At 32.6% G+C, this 19862-nt stretch overlaps 1 protein-coding gene across 3 annotated transcripts; it reads right to left on the bottom strand.

Moving 5' to 3' along the window:
- Positions 1-7319: 7319 nt before the first annotated feature.
- LOC133197404 (solute carrier family 35 member F5-like) lies at positions 7320-19090 on the bottom strand. 3 transcript variants are annotated; one of them, XM_061333421.1, is made up of 14 exons: positions 19023-19090; positions 16663-16819; positions 16145-16276; positions 15386-15448; positions 15174-15237; positions 15021-15080; positions 14776-14912; positions 14325-14494; positions 13803-13969; positions 13336-13495; positions 13083-13173; positions 11729-11883; positions 9899-9925; positions 7320-9073 (listed from the first exon to the last, which is right to left on the bottom strand). In XM_061333421.1, exons 2-14 carry the CDS (start codon positions 16765-16767, stop codon positions 9019-9021), a joined length of 1386 nt encoding a protein of 461 aa, XP_061189405.1. In that variant the 5' UTR covers positions 16768-16819; positions 19023-19090; the 3' UTR covers positions 7320-9018. The 3 variants fall into 3 exon arrangements, with proteins under 3 accessions (XP_061189405.1, XP_061189406.1, XP_061189407.1); XM_061333422.1 differs by lacking the exon at positions 9899-9925 and adding an exon at positions 10976-11001; XM_061333423.1 differs by lacking the exon at positions 9899-9925.
- Positions 19091-19862: the final 772 nt, after the last annotated feature.

Genomic DNA, 19862 nt, shown 5'->3' on the forward strand with positions numbered 1-19862 from the left:
ATTAGAAACAATACCCATTTTGTAACAGGGATGACAACAGGTTTTTAATGATGAACTATTGCTGCAATGCATCGTTCTTACAAACACTACAAACCAGGAGCTAAGAGGGTCTTAGCCTATCTTGTCCTTTATCAGACTGGATGTATTATTCATTCTTTACACTTATGCTTTGATAAAGGATCACATTTCCAGTTATGATTAAAGAATATTAGGAATTCCTTGCATTACACTTCAAAATTACCCAGAAGGTGAACTTGATTAGAGTTAAGTCTTAAAAATTGTATGACAAGAAATATATTTTCCATTAAAAAATATACTTTTCATCTCAATGTTGCATTTAAAAAAATAATAATATAGACAGACACTCTGATTAGCAAGTCATTTCGATCGAAAACAAGTGGTACCGATAACTCATTGTGAAATCGAAATCACAAGCATTTGTTTCTGCGATAATTTTTTTAAACCATAGTATTATTACAATCTGTGTTTAAAATTTATTACAGAAACAAATGCCTGTGATAAAAAAAAAAAAAAAAAAAAAAAAAAAAAAAAAAAAAAAAACCTCGCTAGAAGCGCTCGCTCCGTGATCAGAGGGTCGACGGTTCAAGCCCTGGCTGTGACAGACCTAAGTCGATAAATAATGGATAGCAATTACTGTAAACCAACTATTATTCGCGTTATCTTTTATTCGCAAATCGTCATTTTGAAATCAATCGGCGACAATTAATTTTCGCGACTGAGGAAACTTTTTCTACAAATACAAAGCAAAATAATTGGTTCGCGGCGATTAATATTCGCGAGTTAAATTTTGTCGTGAAACTCGCGAAAATTTATTGCATGCGAATAAAAGTAGGTTTATGTAGTACCTGTTCCTTCGCCAAGCGTTCGACACTTTGAAGCGAACGTTGCGGGTCTTATTCGGATGAGACACTGAAAACCGATGCCCTGTGTCGTTGGCACGATAAATATCCCTCATTGCTTAATGGCCCTGATGCCGAAAAAAGGTCCAATTTTGAAGTCCTTCACCGGTATATAGTGACGTCTCTATATGAGTAAAAAATTCTCGAATGGAACGTATAAAAACGGGCATCCTGCTTTTCCGCGCGTTTATTTCAGCCTACTGTCTGCTTTTCCGCGACCATCTTACACTCTTTTTCGCAATTGATTTGAACTATAAATTATGTGTTCTCTCCTTTATTTGATACCTCAATCTTTCCGCGATTTTTTCAAAGGTTGTGGGTTAGAACTTGACATCGAACGGTTGCCAATATTTATCTGTATTTTCCTGTATTTCCTCATTAGAATTCTGGTCAGTAGTAGTGAATATGAACTCAATAAAAATTCAATGTATTTCGTAGTTCACACCGGTCGGTGATAGGCTTCAGAAGTCATGAAAGTTACTGGTAATAAATGTATAAGGATGTAAAGAAAAGTCAACCTTTTCAATAATGGCAATGTTTCTTACCGATGCAGCCAGCATATGATAAGTATGCTAAGCAACAATTACAACTGATTCAAAAGGAGTAGCTTTAACTGGTTTCACCTGGCCAACGGAACCTGTTAAATAAGTCGTGGAAAAGCGAGTAAAATATAATTGCGGAATAGCAGTCTGACCTGTCATTGAAAAGCAGTGTCGAATCGCAGAAAAGTGGAACTGAAAACAACATACATGTATAATCAATCAATCAATTTTAGTTGGACTTGATAAACAGGCAACTTTTAACCCTACGAACCGGGGTGGGGTGGGGGCATGTCTCAAAGAATTTTGCCGATTTATAGCATAATATTTACATTTCCAATGTCTTTGTCCGAGATAAAATTACAAATTGTAAAAATACTTTATTTCTACATAAATCTACTGGTTCGTCGATAGGCGCGGTTAAAAAAAATCACGTGCGGGGCGGGACAAATAGAGACAGAAGCGGGGCTATTAGCACGGGAATTTCCAGAATCAGGAGCATGTAAATATAAGGAATAACTGTCAGATTTTTTGGATTCATGACGATGATCAATCGATTGGCTTGCGTGATAATTTTATGCATAAACGCCTTCGGCGTTTATGCAAATTATCGCGCAAGCCACTCGATTGATCACATCATGAATCCAAAAAATTAGACAGTTATTCCTTAATTATAGAAAATAAAGCTACTTTATGGATAGGTGTTCTCAATGACAATTTTTTTTGGGGGGGGGGCTAATGCCCCCTTCCCGCCCCCAGCTGAAAGTTGTGCTCCTCAAATGAAATTGCTTCCTATGACCTGTTCTAGTTTAAATCTTCTTTTAAAAGTTAAAACTCCCTCCTTTACCGAATATCATGGAAATAGTCAACTAGAACTAAAGGTAGCAATACAGGGCCCAAGTTTAATAAAAAAAAAATACGTATACTATTTCTTAAAACATTGAATTTCAAAGACAGAATATCGCAAGGTATCTACTCAACTTGTGATAAGCTAGGAACTGACCTACATATATCTAGTCTAGCTAGTCCTAAAGCAGAACAATAAAACGTAATCGGAGCGGTCTTCAAATAGTGTGGGCCCTCATCAAGGCATTTTTATAGTTACACACATCCTGGACAAATTTGTTTTTTATTCAACAAGGCTCTGAACACTAATAAATAAAGGTTTTTTGGGCTTAAAGAAAATATATCATATGAAGGTCAGGTGTACGTATTGAGTTCATATTCAACATAGGGTGCCTGCCATAAGTGGTCTAAGACAAGAGATGTTTAAGTGAACAGAAATCACTGCTGTTTACCAGGTAAATAAGGAAAATACATGCAAATAATCTACTGAATTACTTTATCTTGGTCTAATTTATCATTAAGAATAATCTATTGCAAACTGTTTCATTCACTGAAAAATTTTAATTATAAGGGCTGATAACTCTAACCATGGAACTAGAACTCTTCAGTGTGCAGGGTTTAAGCTTCCTTTAACAGGTCAAGAAGCGTTAGAATAATAGGTAGGTAGCATTCAGAACACGCATTGAAGAAATACATATATGCACAATATGGGTTACGTTTGCTTAGTGCTTGCACTCTCCAGCGCTAGCAACTACGTTAACGTTAGTCTTTTTTTTACTGGAAAACGCATGCTCGACTTCACAGTTATACTGGGCATTCTTGGAACAGTACTGTAGAAAATTTTTACCATGTCAATTTCGTTTTATTATCATCTACGTATGATCTGAAGTTTCGTGTTTTGTTGTCTACACAGGCCCGTAGGAAGGAATTTCAGTTTGGGGTGGGGGGGTGGGGGGGCACAGCCATACATTTTTAGTTGAGGGCGGCACTATCAACTACCAAAAATTCCTTGATAAGAAAAAAAAAAAAGTGAGACATTTTTTTTTATTGAGGGGACACAAGCATATAGCAGCTATGTTTTCTATAGTAATCTATATATCCCCCCCCCCCGTTCCTACGGCCATGCTACATTAGTGTAACCTGTATATATGCACAAAAAGTAACAGTAACTTAGACCTTATAATGCCACTTAGAGATCAGTTTTTTTCCCCTAAAATTATAATACATGTAAATACGTGGGTTTTCTTAACTATAACTACCATCCTGGATCTTTCTGTCAAGCTCGGAAAAACAACCTCGGATATGTTTTCCTAGCTAGCCGGAAAGAAGATACGATTGCTACAAAAAAGTACCACATTGGAATATTTTAAATTAGGTGTTCATTAGATCTACTCGGTAGTTGTAAGCTATTAAATTAGTGCAAAATACTCAAAAACTGGGTAAAATTACAATTTTAAACAATTTCAGTTGATTTATTATATTGTTATACCTTTAAAAATTTGTTCCTATATAAATCAATACTAATAAAAGTCTAACATTTCCAATGTTTTACTGAGCGGGCATAAAAAATCGATGTTTGACCGCGGGGTGAGATATTGGACCTGTCGATGAGATGTTGGACCGCTTACGTCACATAATGGGCGGGGTCAGCTAAATCTCATTTGCATTCATCGGTGTTCGACATAAATGTCCAAAAAATAAATAAATAAATAAATAAAAGGTATAACAAAACATTTATTGACTGTGTTCTCGGGCAAAATGCGTTTTGTCGACCCCTCGAACCAAACTGATTGCCTTCGCCCTAACGGCTTCAGGCAAACAGTTTGGTTCTTGGGTCCGCCAAACGCACGTTGCCCTCGAACCCAGTCAATAAATGTATAATGTCAAACGTATTTCTGCATTTCAAGAATGGAGGTATTATGAGGATAAATCCCCCTGTTCATTTCAAATTTCATAATTATGCATTCTTTCGGCAAGTAACAATAAATATTATACAATAATAGAAAATTTTGTTATACCATTAAAAATTTGTTCCTATATAAATCAATACTAATAAAAGTCTAACATTTTCAATGTTTTGCTGAGCGGTCATAAAAAATCGATGTTTGACCGCGGAGTGAGATGTTGGACCTGTCGATGAGATGTTGGACCGCTTACGTCATACAATAGGCGGGGTCAGCTAAATCTCATTTGCATTCGTTGGTGTTTGACATACATGTATACATGTTAAATAATAATGAAATAAATAAATGAAAGGTATAACAAAACATTTATTGACTGTGTTCTCGGACAAAATGCGTTTTGTCGACCCCTCGAACCAAACTGTTTGGTTCTTGGGTCCGACAAAACGCATGTTGCCCTCGAACCCAGTCCATAAATGTACATGTATAATATTATATGTATTTTAATCTTTACCTTGTCATAAACCCTTCAAAGTTCTTTCTATGCCGTTTAGGGACAAAAAACCCCCCCAAATTTAAACAAACTATCTCCTAGCTATTTAAAAATGACCCAGTTTTGTTTTATTTATAGTATATGTTACTTAAAACACATAAAGCATTTTTTGGTTGTTGTTGCATAATTATTTAATTGTTCTTTTTTTTTCAGGATATACCTCTAAGCTATTGACTTAAAGGAAAAATATCAAGATTTTGGCAGAAATTTTAATTATTTAGTTTATGTCACAAAAAGTTAGTTAGGACCCCAACCCCAACCCTTTCCGATCCAGTTTGCCTCCCCAATGTGAGATACTTGCCGACGCCCCTGTACTGATGTCTTTTTTTTTTACCTCAAAATTGCAGTAAACTACAGAATGCTTAAAGCACAGTTAATGAGGGGGGGGGGGGTAGATCTTTAGCTCTCTAGTATGTCTGTCCGAATTTTCCTGAGAGCTAGGTAAAGTTTTGCATTTAAAATGCTACTTCTTGATCCATTTAGGAAGTTTAGTTCAGTGTATTTCATGGAAATAAATCCTATCAGTACCGAAGTCAACAAAATCAGTAATAATTTCAATGTGTCAGTAGTCAATTGGTTGTTATTATAGATGTACGTTTGTGTATAAAGTTTTCTCTGTACATTGATTTTTGTCGCTAGTCTTGAAGGGTGTATAGATAAAACAGGCCAAAACTGCCTTGCTATTTACTAAAACTTGGGGTCTCAATCTAAATGGTTCAATATCATTAAGGACCGTTTTACAAATCTATCAGCAGGTTTTATTTGAAAGGTCCAATATTCCGTTATGGCACAGGTAGGATATGTAAAGTTTGTTTTGTATAGCATTCTTAAACTAGATGTGTAGTAACGTCACGAATGCCCCAGCAGGTATCCTACCTGTGCCATAACGGAATATTGGACCTTTCAAATAAAACCTGCTGATAGATTTGTAAAACGGTCCTTAATGATATTGAACCATTTAGATTGAGACCCCAAGTTTTAGTAAATAGCAAGGAAGTTTTGGCCTGTTTTATCTATACACCCTTCAAGATCTTCCAATGAAATTAATTTTTAAAAAAATGCCATCAGTTCACCAAGGGAACTGAAATTATCATTGAATATGCCAGGAACAGCAACTCTAAAAAATTTAACACTTCCATTGCAAAAACTAGCTTTAGATATGATTCACATTTTATTTTTCAGCCATTTGTGTGATTCTGCAATTATGTCAATACATGTATTATTGCTGATTTGAAAAGATAAAAACAATTTGTCTACCTTTGCAAGTGAAATGTACAGTACAGTACTGTTGCCATATGTAAAGTTTGTTTTGTATAGCATTCTTAAACTAGATGTGTAGTAACGTCACGAATGCCCCAGCAGGTAGCCATTTTTAAGGGGGATAACTGTAAAAAATCATCGGACCACGTCCAAATTTGAAATTGACCTGTATTTTCTGGTAAAATACCTGCATATGCAATTTCAACCGTATATGCATACATCCCCACAAAAACTAGAGAGCGGAAACTGAATTTTTTTAAGTTCAAGAGGGATAACCCTGTCAAAAATCATCGAACCACAACTAAATTTTAACTTGACCTGTATTTCCTGGTATATCTTCCAACCTTATACGTAGATCCCTAGAAAAGTCAAAGAGCGGAAATTTATATTTTTGTTCAAGAGGGATAACTCTGTCAAAAATCATCAGACCAAGACCACATTCAAACTTGACCTGTATTATCTGGTAAAATACCTGCACATGCAATTTCAACCTTATACATACATTCCTACAAAATTAAAAGAGCGGAAACTGAATTTTTTTTTTGTAAGTTCAAGACTAATGCCTCCGTCAAAAATCATTGGACCAGGACCAAATTCGAACTTGACCCGTATTTTTGGTAAAATACCTGCATATGCAATTTCCACCTTAATACCTGCATATGCAATTCCATACATGTACATACATCCTTACAAAAGTTTGAGAGTGGAAACTGAAAATTTCATTATTCTAAGTTCAAGAGGAATAACTCTGTCAAAAATCATCGGACCATGACCAAATTCGAACTTGACCTGCGTAATCCTATCACGTATCCATATGTCAAATTTGAGTTAATGTGTGCAACTGTTGCCGAGATAATGAACGGAAACTCAATGATGACGGAATGACAATGACGGAACAGGGTAATACTGTATGCCCTGGCCATTTTGTGGTGGGGGCACAAAAAAGGGGGGTTGAAGGATCCCTTTGTAATCCCCTCCTTAGCAACTTGCATTTAAAAATGCTTTAAAACTTAAAATAAGACAATACCATTTGTAACTAAAAATCAGCATATAATTTATATATATTTTTTATTCTATAATGGCATATCTGTATTTTATTGAAACCTGGATTTGTGGCCCAAAACTGAAACATGTGTCAATATTACTTGAGAAATACTGTTTGAGTTTTGACAAATTATCACAAATAGACAATCTATTTGGTGATTTTTGAGACCTTTTTATGGAGTAGAGGTAAAAACATGGCCAAGTACAATAACCCAGGGATGGACATCTTTAATACAAAAACAATGATTTGCCAATATAAAACTTAATTTCCTTTATTTCATGATTTATAAGTACAAAGTATTATGTATCTTAACCCTCAGAGTAGCAAGCCTCAGCAAAAAAGATTAGTGTTTAGCATTTACATAAGTTATCAGATTTAACAGTTTTCTCAACAACTGTGCCTGTATGAACATAGTCTTTTTCATTATAGAATATTGCACAACTGATCTTAAATATAGTTAATCAAAACAAATATCACAATCTTAGAACTACATCTGATATGAATAATTATAATTAATTAATTATGCATATATTTATCTACATTTTAAATAGGTATTTATTCAGTCCTGCATGGAGAAATAGAGTATATTAAGTGTATAGAGATACATGCATATTATTTAAACTTATATGTCTCAGCCATTTGAATTTTTTCCAAACATAACAATTCAGATTACATTTATTCACAATAATTGAATAACAAAAGAATTTTATGGAATGAATTTTTTTGCTCCCCCTGAATATGAAAAATATTAAATTTGAATTCAAATAAAAATTATACATTTTACAACACATTCTCACCAACAAACAATAAAGTTTCTCTATAACAAATGTAGTTTTTGCCAAAATGAGCTCACAATACATGTACAAGTACATGTACATAGTTTGAAAATGAAAACTGTTCCTGCTATTTCTAAAACAAAAACAAAAAAAGAAAAGAAAAGGACTTCATCATACCCAGGAGACTGCTACAGTTGTGTTTAATTCTAATCTTATTGTGTTGTTTTAAGGACATGGTGTAATACAAACAGTTTCTGTTATTAATTCATAAAACAAGTGCATAAATTGCTGGTGCACTATCAGTGAATACGTTTTATATCCAGTGCATTATATTTTTTTCAACATTCTTAAATACATTATCCTTTGATCTTATACCAGGTAATTGAATAATTTGACACTTACACTCCAGTGGCCCTTTTCACAAAAAATTCTAACAACTAGATAAAAATTTGACACCTCACTATTTTTTTTGTTTGATAAAGATAATCATTGTTTTCTAAAATATTATTTGCAATTGTAATAGAAATGTAAGATTTTTGTGACTTCTACTACAGCTTAGATACTTGTTAGAGAATTGGACAATTTTTGTCTTAGTCGTAAGATTTTTTGTGAAAAGGACCACAGGGATTATATTTAGTACATTACATGTACACAGTTCCTGAAGAGAAAAGTTAAATTTTATCCTAAGCTGTCAGGAAGGAACTCTGCAGTATACATGGTTCTTATAAATACCCCCCTCTCCTTTCACCATATTATTTAGAAGTATGTGTATTTGGTTGTCTTGTAAAGTCATGGTAACTTTTGATATAAGACTAGTATCTAGTTATGCTGTACATTGATTTTCTTTTCCATGATTTGTGATTTTCCTAATGTATCAAAACTACAAGAAATGTGGTGTAGAATTTTTCAAGTGCGATTCTACCAACTTAACATGTATATATAATTTATTCAGTGAATGACTACTATTTTTGAAAATAATAATAATCTTAAGCTTTTTCGAGATTAGATTTGCAAAAAAGAAAAAAAAATCAAAACAATGTAAAATAAATTGCATTGACTAAAGCTTAAATTTTTTTTTTAGGATAGTATTAAATAAACAAGTGTTAGTCATAAACAATCTGTAACACAAAAAATAAACAAACAAAATGACCAGATCACAGACTGTGGGGTATCTTCATTCAGGAATTGTTTTCTATTAGACTCTCACTCTGTTCCCTGTCCATTTCTCGTACTCTATAATAGAAAAAGTATATAATTATATTATATACACAGTATGAATATTCCTATATTTTTTGATAATTTGATGAAGCATACAATTTGACTTTTTTTTTTCTTCAGAAATTTTATTTAGCTAGATACATGTCTGTATATACATGTATATATATATATATATATATATATATATATATATATATATATATATATATATATATATATATTATTCAAAGAAAGTTTCAAATTCAACATACTGGGATTTTCAGAAAAAAAAGAGTTATCACTAAACTTTTTCCTATTTATTATTTAAAAGCAACAAATAAAAAAAGAACAAAACAAAGAGTCTCCATACTATCACAAAATAGTAATAATATAATTGATTAATACATGTATACAGTTAAACTTCGGTATCTCCAACACCACTTTCTTGAATACCATGGGATGGATATATCAAAGTGAGCTGGAAATCCCAACCAATCTGTCTATATGTATTTTAATTGAATTCTTGGATTTCTCAGTTTTTTCTAGGTCCACTTGTGTTTGAGATAAGGAGGTTTGACTGTATATTTATTCAGTTTAAAATGCAATTATGAATACTTCAAAGATTTTGACATTTCTCTAATAGTGAAAGAAGGGAAACTCGACTTGGTGCTATCACACTTGGCAAAATCAACAATGTTCTACAAAAGCATGAACCTCAACACATAGGAGTTAAAAGTCAAATTTTGTGCAAATGTTTTAATTTCAAAAGCTTCAGAAGTACTGAAAGAGCAAGAGGATTAGCTGCAGGGACCAGCTATCAGAACACCTTGAACTGCAAATTAGCTAAAAAAAAATGAATACCTAATTTGAACGCAATTGCTTCCAGTTCTGTAAATTGAGGAATATTGTGGTAAAATATCTTTACAGACAAATCCTAAAATACCAGGTAATGTAAAACTATACTATAATGTAAAACTACAACTGTACTTGCTGTGTTCAAGAATTTTGTGAAATGTTTTGTTTTGGTATATTTTCACTTACAGTTATTGTTGACAAACAATGAAATGATGTTGACCTAACCTCACAATCAAAGAGGGAAAAAAATGATGCTTGGACTAAGCTCTGTGAATTGTTTTACTTTTCCAATGCTACATATGTAGCTCTGGTCATGATGTGAAATGAATGCTATATACATCATTGTTAAACAGTTTGGATTGATATAAACCTAAACATGTCACCGCTCATTGTCAAAACTGTAGATGAAAATATAACATAATTTGAATTTATCTGAAGCATATGTAAAATGCCTGTAAGGTATTAAATCTGTTGCAGTAAATGGATAAACTGCAAGCTTTTCAAATTGCTGCAATAAATATATTCTATTATGTATCAACTCAACAGACAAGGGCAATTAAAATCACAAAGTATAATTCATTCCTGGACTGTACTGTTTGATAAACCAAATAAGCATATTTTACCATGCTTTGTAGATCACATTGACAACTTCAACTTTAGAATAATTATATAAACAGAATTCAGAAACATATTACTAGATGTAGCCCAGCAGAGTAACCCCCACCCTCATTCACCACCATTCAACAATAATGTCATAGTAAAATACCCCCCACCCCCCTTTCAAAAACCACCATGCAACAATGCTCTTCTTCAAAACTTATAAGGGAAAAATATAAGACAGTTGCATTCATGTCTAAAGTCAGAACTTGTACAAAATGATTGTGTGATGTGATGTGATAAATATTGCTATGAAAGTACATAATATTTCTGTTTATGGAGTACATTTAGAGTTTTGTTCTCATCCCTCAACAGAAGCAAAAATACATGACACATGTATCATAGAACGAGTGCTATACAATGTAATTTATTGTAAAGCTCTTGAATATAGTTCCCAGACCATTTCATGTTGGAGTATAAACATACCATAGTCTTTGTCAGAAGAATAAATACTGCATATTACAGGAAAAGAATATCAAATTTCCATCTCTTTTCTGTCTCTCTTACTCAGAAAACTTTCTTAACCCATAATCTGGTGTTATTACATACTTAGTAATAAGCAATATTTTTTTTTATTTTTTTGCAAAATGTGATATGCCTGAGCTAGGTCACAACAACCATATCAGCTTCCAAGGATGATATAGATCCTGTAGGGCTTCTATGGATCAGGACTGATACAGATTTATATCACATGCCATGTAGATAAAACTTTGAAAACAGTACTTGTGATAATTCAACTATTTTTTTTTTCATTCACATCCTCTTAATTTTAATTATTAATTAAATAACTGTTCTTTGATACAATAAGCTAGTCAGTGATTATTTATTTGTATTTGCTCAAGTAGAAGTGTACTGTATATTTTATTACTCAGAATCTAATAAACATAACTTTTCCATGTCACATCCTGTATTAGCCTTCAACCAGTATCATTATCAGCCCTCGGGCCTTTGGCCCTCTGGCTGATATTGTTGTCTCGGGCTGATGCAGAATGTGACATGGAAAAAGGAATATATTATTTTCTATTTACGGCATGCCTTATAGAACTTCAAGGACTTTTATAATCAAGCAATACATTAGAAATACTGTATCAATGACTGTAAAAAGAGTTGATTCACTGTAATGTATAAATAGACAGAAAAATGACAAATTGGATTGATGATTTAAGGTATTTAACTAACCTGGGCAGTAATCTCCGTCGACAGAAGCAATGTAAAACCTTCTTGAAGCACAGTAAAACAGGATCCCATGTTTCATAATGTGTCAGAAGACTGACAGCAAAAAATGCCAAGAACACAGGAACAGATCCCACATAAAACAACCAGTTGTATGTCACCTAAAATGTATTGATGCATGTACATGTACATTAGTAACAGAGATCAATGATATTTTTTTTTACTATGTTATATAGATCAAATCCTTTGATCTTTCATGTATATTGAGTTGCTATTTATAATGTTAATGACATTTATCAGAAATTAAAAATTTACTTGATTTCAAGAAAAAGGGACTGACCCCTCAAATTAAGGACTCGGAGGGGTCAAATAATTGGAAGCTTAAGATTTAATCAAAACACCGATTCCAGTCACACAGATGTAACAGACCTGTTTACTCATATTGTTGTCTCTCAGTATTTTTTATTAGATTTGTCAGTAAGATTTGGCATTTGCCCGTAAGATTTCACTTTCCATCGATTTTACATATATTACTAGAGAAAAACTACATTTCTGATTACCAGAACATGGTTTAATAACCATAATAATAATTTTAAAAAATCAGACCTTGCTTTCTTTCGAGGGGTTTCTATCATTTTTTTTATCCGCCGTGTTTTGGCACCCTGACATCACTTAAGTGTTTGATATCTTTCTCTTTTTTAGCGATTAAAAAGCGTCAAACTAAGACATATTATAATGAAATCATAACTGCTAAAATCCAAACGAACGGATTTTTGATTTCCATATTTTCATAATAGCAAAACGTGAGGCGTATTTTAGACTCAAAATCCGTACAAATATGGCGAAATCGTAAGAGTAAACAGGTCTGATGTAATTTAAAAATGTGTACATTTGATGGAGCTTAGAGAAAAAAATTAATACTACATTCTGGCCTAATACATTTACAAAAAGCTGACAAATAATGGTAAACCTCTGAGATTATGAACTTTAAGGATCTTGAGATTTTTTTCTCAACTTCAGCAGCATTTCAATTTTTATAGAGGTATTGTCAATGATACTGATTACATTAAACAGGTCTAGACAATTTCCAGATGCCATGGTATGACAATTTTCAATAATAATTCTACACTGGGAAATTGTCTAGACCTGCTCAAGAATTTAATTCCAGGAAATTCATCCCCAAGAGCATTCACTACGTGTATGTACTTTAGAAATACATCTCCTCTCTCAAATCTTTGACCTCTTTCCAAGTTGCAACTTTGCTCAATAAATGTTCAGCCTGAATACTCACCATTATATTTTTAATGGACCTTCCCTGAAAAAAAAAAATATATAAAGAGGGTTACAAAAATATTCTTACCCCTTTCCATATTACATCAGCCAGCATGGTTAAAGGAATGGTCAAGCTTAGAGCAAGAGTTGCAATCAGAGATGAAGTCAGGAAACATCCCCTAAAATAGAAATAAACACATAAAATACCTCTACATTCAAGAGGATCCAGTTTATTACCTAGAAAAATTGTTCTTTGATCAAATCAAATCAATGAATGAGAAGTTTGTCATTTATTGAAAAGTGAAAAATTACTCTAAAGAGAAATAGAAGTATACTCTTACCAAAGCCACAAAACTTCTGACAATACTGTTCCAATCAAACCATTGATAGTAATGAACAACCACTGGCGAGAATTTGGCAGAGTAAAGACCTCAGTCCCGCTGAAGTGAAGAATGAAAAATCCGGGCCACAGAAGAAGAATGCAAAACAGTCCAACAAAACCTAAAAGATGACAAAGTCAATCAGTTTCTTGCTGGGAATGCTACACATTACAAAGTTAAAATTGGGGCATTTAATCAGAAATAAAACTTTTGGTCCATTTCTGAACTAATTTCTTTTCTCCTTAAATGGAATTCTATCATCTACCTAAATCATAACATTTTTCTATTAAGCAATCAATTTTTAATTTTTTTTGGTTACCGGTAATCACTTTATTTGATAAAATTCATCATACACAATACAATTATCAGATCAAAGGGTGCAATTTTCTTAAAATAAATCATTAACTGCAAAATATTTAGAGTTTTACCAAAGAACATGGTAATATCCAGCTTATCTTCATGGTCGACCCGCCGTCGCAGGGAAACGAGATAAAGAGCGTACAACATGGAGCCACACAGGGCCCACAATGCCCCAACAGGAATCTTGTCCTCAAATGAAAGGTCAGCTATACTGACCATAACTATCCCTCCAATACTGTAGAAAAGACACACAGTCAGAAAGAAAGTCCTTGTAACATAAATTAGGAGCCTTGACTTGAATGAGATTTAATAATGTTATACTGCAAGAATACATGTATATGAAACCTTAGTATAAATAAATAAATAATTTTCTACTTGAGGAGTTTGATCGTAAAGTTTGATCGTATAAAAAAAAAACCCACTATATAAACAAATTTAAATAGAATTATTGACATATTAGATGTACAGTGGTGAAGACTGTAGAGATCATGATTTTATTATTTCTTTCTTAAATACAGAACAAAATTTACACAAACAGTCAAACAATGTTCTCTGGTTTAATTTAGCACTAAATAAGACTAAAATCTTACCTGAGAAAAACTGCAAATAGTTTGGAGAGGGTGAATCTGTCAGCACTGGAGCTGGGGTACAGAGCTGCACAGATGAGGGTGAAAAGACCTGATGTCGAGGATAGGACATTCACAATGCCCGCCTCAGTGTCCCTCAGGGCTTCCTGGTATGAAAAATTCCCCACAAACCACTGCAAAAAAATTAATATATATGTACTTACACCTGTCTTAGAGGTTAACCTGAATGTAGACACCAAAGTTAATTGTGCAAGTTTTACTCTTTATTACCAGCTTCATAACATTTATACATTTATGATATAACATACAATTTTGCTAGTAAATCTAACTTGCTTATGGTTAAATGGTACATAGTATCCATCCCAGAGTGAAGATCACTTTAAAAGTTTTTTTTTTGGAAATTATTACATCCTTGATTGTTGTCATTGCTCATTGCACTTTTCAACAGACTTACCAACACACAGAACAACAGTGCCAGTTTAGCTACTTGTTTTACAGTGAGCTTGGACATGGCACGTAAACGAGATTCTTCTGCCCGTAATGATGCAGAATAAGAGAGCCGGGCTATCACAGCATCTTCAGCATAGGTTTCTACAAAGATAAAAAAAAATTGTTAAAGATAAAGTACAGAAGCAAATTATGTACAAAGTATTTTAACATTGTCAATTTTTTAAAAATAAAACTGGAGAAAAAAATTACCTGAGAGTTGTCGAACTTCATTTATCTTGCTAAATCTCACGGAACGATTTAATGAGGTAGCTGAAATGACAATAACAAAACTAAAAATTCAGTAAAATATGGTTAAATTATTTTTAAACAGTACATTTTTTGTGAATCTGTAAGTTAACATACAATCATCTGATTCTGTTCCACTGGCTTTGTCATCAAATTTGGCAGGAACGTACTGGGGTTCGGACTGTGGAAAACAAAGATTAGGTTTATTGTAATGTAAAATAATGTGGGCATCATTGTACTCAACCTTAAATGCTTGTCTCTGACAGTGAATAATGAAATCAATACATCTTCTTCAATATGTGCTATAAAATAAGATGTAGAAGTCTCACCAAGGCATCCTGTGTAGTGTCTCTATCATCTTCACTGTTATTGATTGTCAGGGTGGAATTTATCTGCAAATTAAAAATGTATCATAAAACAAAAGATTTATGTGAAATATGACTAAAACGAAGTTTCAACAACTCAACTGCACTGTAAAGCAAGAAAAGAACTGCAAAATATAAGTGCCGGAAAAACAAAGGTTGTATCTACCGCTTTGTTGTTATCGTCAATGTCAAGGTCGAGCGACTTTTATTTTTAGCATGAAACTTGTAAACAACATTGAATTGGAGCAAACAGAAGTGAGAAATAAGTTCTGATCATCTTTATTGAAGATTGTATCAAAATCCTTGGTCCTATATCCTAAATATAGAAATATTTATATCTATGGAATTGACACCATGGTAAATTCTTCAACTTTTCTGCGCATGTGTACAATAAAGAAGAAAAAATGAAGCAATATTTTTGTGTTGGGGCAAACAGAAATTTTTTTTACTTTTATTTTTCTCCAAAAAAGTAGATTTTTAGGTTCTGAAACCTGTAATTTTCTGAAACCTAATATCTTCAAGAATTGAATAAAATTTGCATGTGTCATCCAAAAATTCTACTTTTGTCAGTTTTCCCCTTTTCAGTCACAGTGTCACTTTAAACAAAAAATGTTTTTCATATTTAATCCAGGTTTCACAAGCCCATGTTTCCTGGTTTATAAAATTACTTTACTTAAAATTGAAACATACTTTGCAGGTGTTATGTCATAACATGTTACTTACTGTGCCAGATTTTCTGCACTGCATTCTCCATGGCTCAAAGAATATAAATCCAAGGAGATAAATGCTAAACATGCTGGTCTTGATATAAGTAGTGAAGAATGGTTTGTCATAGTGAGTGTCTTTGAATATATACTGCAAAGGCAAATTGCAATTGCAAGATATAATTAAAAAGTATTTTAAACCATTGTTATCTGACATCATAATACAATGTACCATTATTTTGATAAATTATAAAGTACACTGACTCTTAACATAGTTCTGTAAACAAAGAAAAGCAGTGTTCCATCAAACATGTTACATGTAATAATATCTATTAAAATTTTCATGTAGGGGTTTGCCCAAATTTTACAGGTCTGGTGTTCCAAATCAGTAATCCATCAAGCAAAAACAGAAAAAAATTGAAATATTGATTTCCATTTTTCTAAATGTCAGTCCAAAAGATAAACAATGAAGTGACTATTTTTATGGGGATGCATTAACCGATTAAGGAAGAATAGAATATTGATATATTCACTTACCTCAGTCACTTCTGAAGATGCAACCCATATTAAATCTACAATGAGGAGGACGAACATCCCCAGTATCAACCTCTTCACCTTACTCAGGCCATTTAGGCCAAACATCTTCCTTGTTTAATGCTTCAGCTTACTTCATTTTGCATTTGTCAATCATACCCTTAATAATGAGAATGATAAATGCTGATGAAGTTTGATTTTAAAACAATTGTAAGAAAGGACGGTAATTTAAAGTTTTAACTTGCAGCAGCACATAACCTGTAGCATCTTTAGTCACTTAAATGTTTGCTTACCGGGTATATATTTTTAACCATTAGAATTCATAAAATATACTTCAAAATTATTTTAAATACATGTACTGTAAGTGTATAGCATATTTTATCAGGTTTACGCCTTTATACAGTGGATGTTGGTCATATGATATTTTCATATTAACAGTTGTTAGATCACAATGATTTTATACAGAAATAAAGCCAAAAATGATAGTCTTGTTTCCTGCTACCAGCCTGAAAAAAATAGGGTAGGTAGGTAGGAAAATAATTTTATTTTATTTTTTCCGATGGCATTTTTTGGATATGAACGAATACAAGATCAAATTAAATAAGTCACAGGTCAATATTGTCTTTTAAAATTAAATTTCATGTCTTTTGATGCACAACTCAAGTGGTATTTTATGCAAGTTCATATCTAAAACATAGAATTTCATGAAATGCTTGTTTTTGTTAAATCGGAAACCAATTACAGTGACAGAACAATGAAATTCTGGAAATTCCCATTTTTTTTTCTTCCGAAACTGAAAAAAAAAACTTTAGGGTCGGGCACAAAAAAATAGGGTCAGTCAGGTAGCAGGAAACGAGACTATTATTTTTTTTGCCTTATGAATCAAATAAAGTGAATTCAATGAAATATATATGAATCATATACATATAAACATATGATAGCTACATGTATGTTTAAAACATATATCTTGATAAATATGTGTGTTTCTTTACTTCATCTTATTTGTTAGCAACACTAAATATCCACACTATCTTTAAATAAGCCATGATTGGTAAAAGCCAGTAAGTACTGGGTGGCCACATATAGGAAATGAGGATATGTTTAATTTTTTAACTTATTAAAATGAATGGGTAAATCTTTCAATTGAGAGATAAAGATGGTAAAATGAACAAAGCTGGCTGCACTCACTTTAACGGTTTAACCATTGGACATCATTGACAAATTTTACCTCATACCTCTGAAGTCTCAAGACACTCACAATACACCACTCAGTGTTTTTTCTTTATTTCAAAGTAAAGGGTTTGAGATCAGTTGTAACAGGCTTTGGTTAGTGGACCTTGCAACAGTTAAATTTTGATTTTTTTTAAATTTCAAAGTAGCATTTTTATCAACTGAAGTGGTCAATTTGGCCGGTTGGCCAGTTCTTAGGAAAACACTGTGTCACTAAAAAGATTTGGGACAAATCATACAAATGAATTCTGTCAAATGAAAAGGAGAAGAATATGCTCAATTACAGTCATTTTACTAATACCAGTAGCGAATCAGGGTTTTTTTTGGTACATTTTGTGCATGACTTACATGATTGGAGTTCTAAATGTTCTTGGTTGTTCTATTAATTGTACTTCTATGCTTTTCAAATTAATGGTATGTTTCCTGTTTGTGTATAACTGTTAATTGACTCTTTTCAAACTTATGAAATTAATGAACTGAAATTAGAAAAACTTGGGGTTTATTTGAGTGTCATAATTTCATTCAAATGTTTATTAACATTTAATCTAATATTAAATTTGTTACATTATATCCTTAATGTTACTTATGTACTCAATCCGGAATACTTAATTCAATCAGTCTGGGTTCACAACACTCTAAAATTTTTTATCTAGTTGCTTTCATTTTCAATAACTTTCACTTGCATGTGTTAAAATCTGTGACATTGTTTTAAATTATAAAAACTTTGAACTACACATGCGTAGAATATTGCATTGTATTTACTTAGTAAGATCAGGGACGTATATATATACATCCCTGTTTAATAAGATTTTTTAACCTGTCGCTGTTTTTCTATATAATACGTAATGCAAAAATCATTCGATACTGGCAAAAATTAAACACAAAGCCGGTAACATACCAGTTTCAATTACAATCCCGTTAAAATACTCGGGAAGGTAATTTTTTGAGACCCACTGATCATGCTGATTAAAACATCAGAGAGATGTCAATGAAGGACAAGCTGACATCTTACTTGTAATGCATCATTGTAACTTACCATAGGTATTTGATATTGATTGAAAAGCACATTAATGATATACAATGTTTAACACAGAATTCTATTCATCTCCCCTCTTCTAAAGCATATATCTTACCCTAAATCAGATGCAAGAGAATATTTATTCCATTTTCTGCCAGAATGACAACATAAAGGAAATGAAGGAGTCTACGTAATTTAGATTCCAAATCGATCAAATATTTTATTTCCGGAATAGGATCAGACGAAAGGATAACTTTGCGACAAAAAAAAAACTTTCAAAACAAGCATTTTTCTTATAATTGCAGGAATGGTCAACATCTAATCTACAACTTTACATAAGTATATTAAATAAATTAAACATTTACAACTTGGTATAATCTTTTCCCCTCAAGTCGGAGAGTTTGCAACACGAGTTATTGCCCTTAGCCCACATCAGCTGCTCTTGTGGCAACAGCCACATACGAGTAAAGATGGCGATATTTAAAATAATTCCCTATTGAAAATACATAAAGAAATTTTCATGTAAAGCATTTGATCGACCTAAAGAATGAAGCATTTTAGAGTATTTGGACAAGAAAGATTCCAAAGAAAACGCACTTCACTTTTGATATGAAATCCATTTAAAGATACATGTAGAAAAGGTATGAAGCATTTTCATTTCAAAACTGTACATATTTCAAGATAAAAAGGAATGGCACTGCGTTATTTTCAGTGCATTTGTTTAACCCACTTTAAGTAACTAATGGATATGCAAAATCAGAGGAAAAGAATGGGAATGTTAATGATTTTTTTTTTTCAGGATGAAGAAGACAAATATAATATATACCTAGAATTGCATCTGTTCAATGATCTGTGATAAAAGGATGCAAACTTTCCACGTGCTGATACTCTTGATCTTCATGAATCACGTGCTGATGCCGATGATTTCTGCAGACGCTGCACGGTACGTGCAGTG

This window comes from Saccostrea echinata, unplaced genomic scaffold (assembly GCF_033153115.1).
Source record: "Saccostrea echinata isolate AGI-Se365-2 ecotype Australia unplaced genomic scaffold, CSIRO_AGI_Sech_v1 ptg000030l, whole genome shotgun sequence".
Taxonomy (NCBI): Eukaryota; Metazoa; Mollusca; class Bivalvia; order Ostreida; family Ostreidae; genus Saccostrea; species Saccostrea echinata.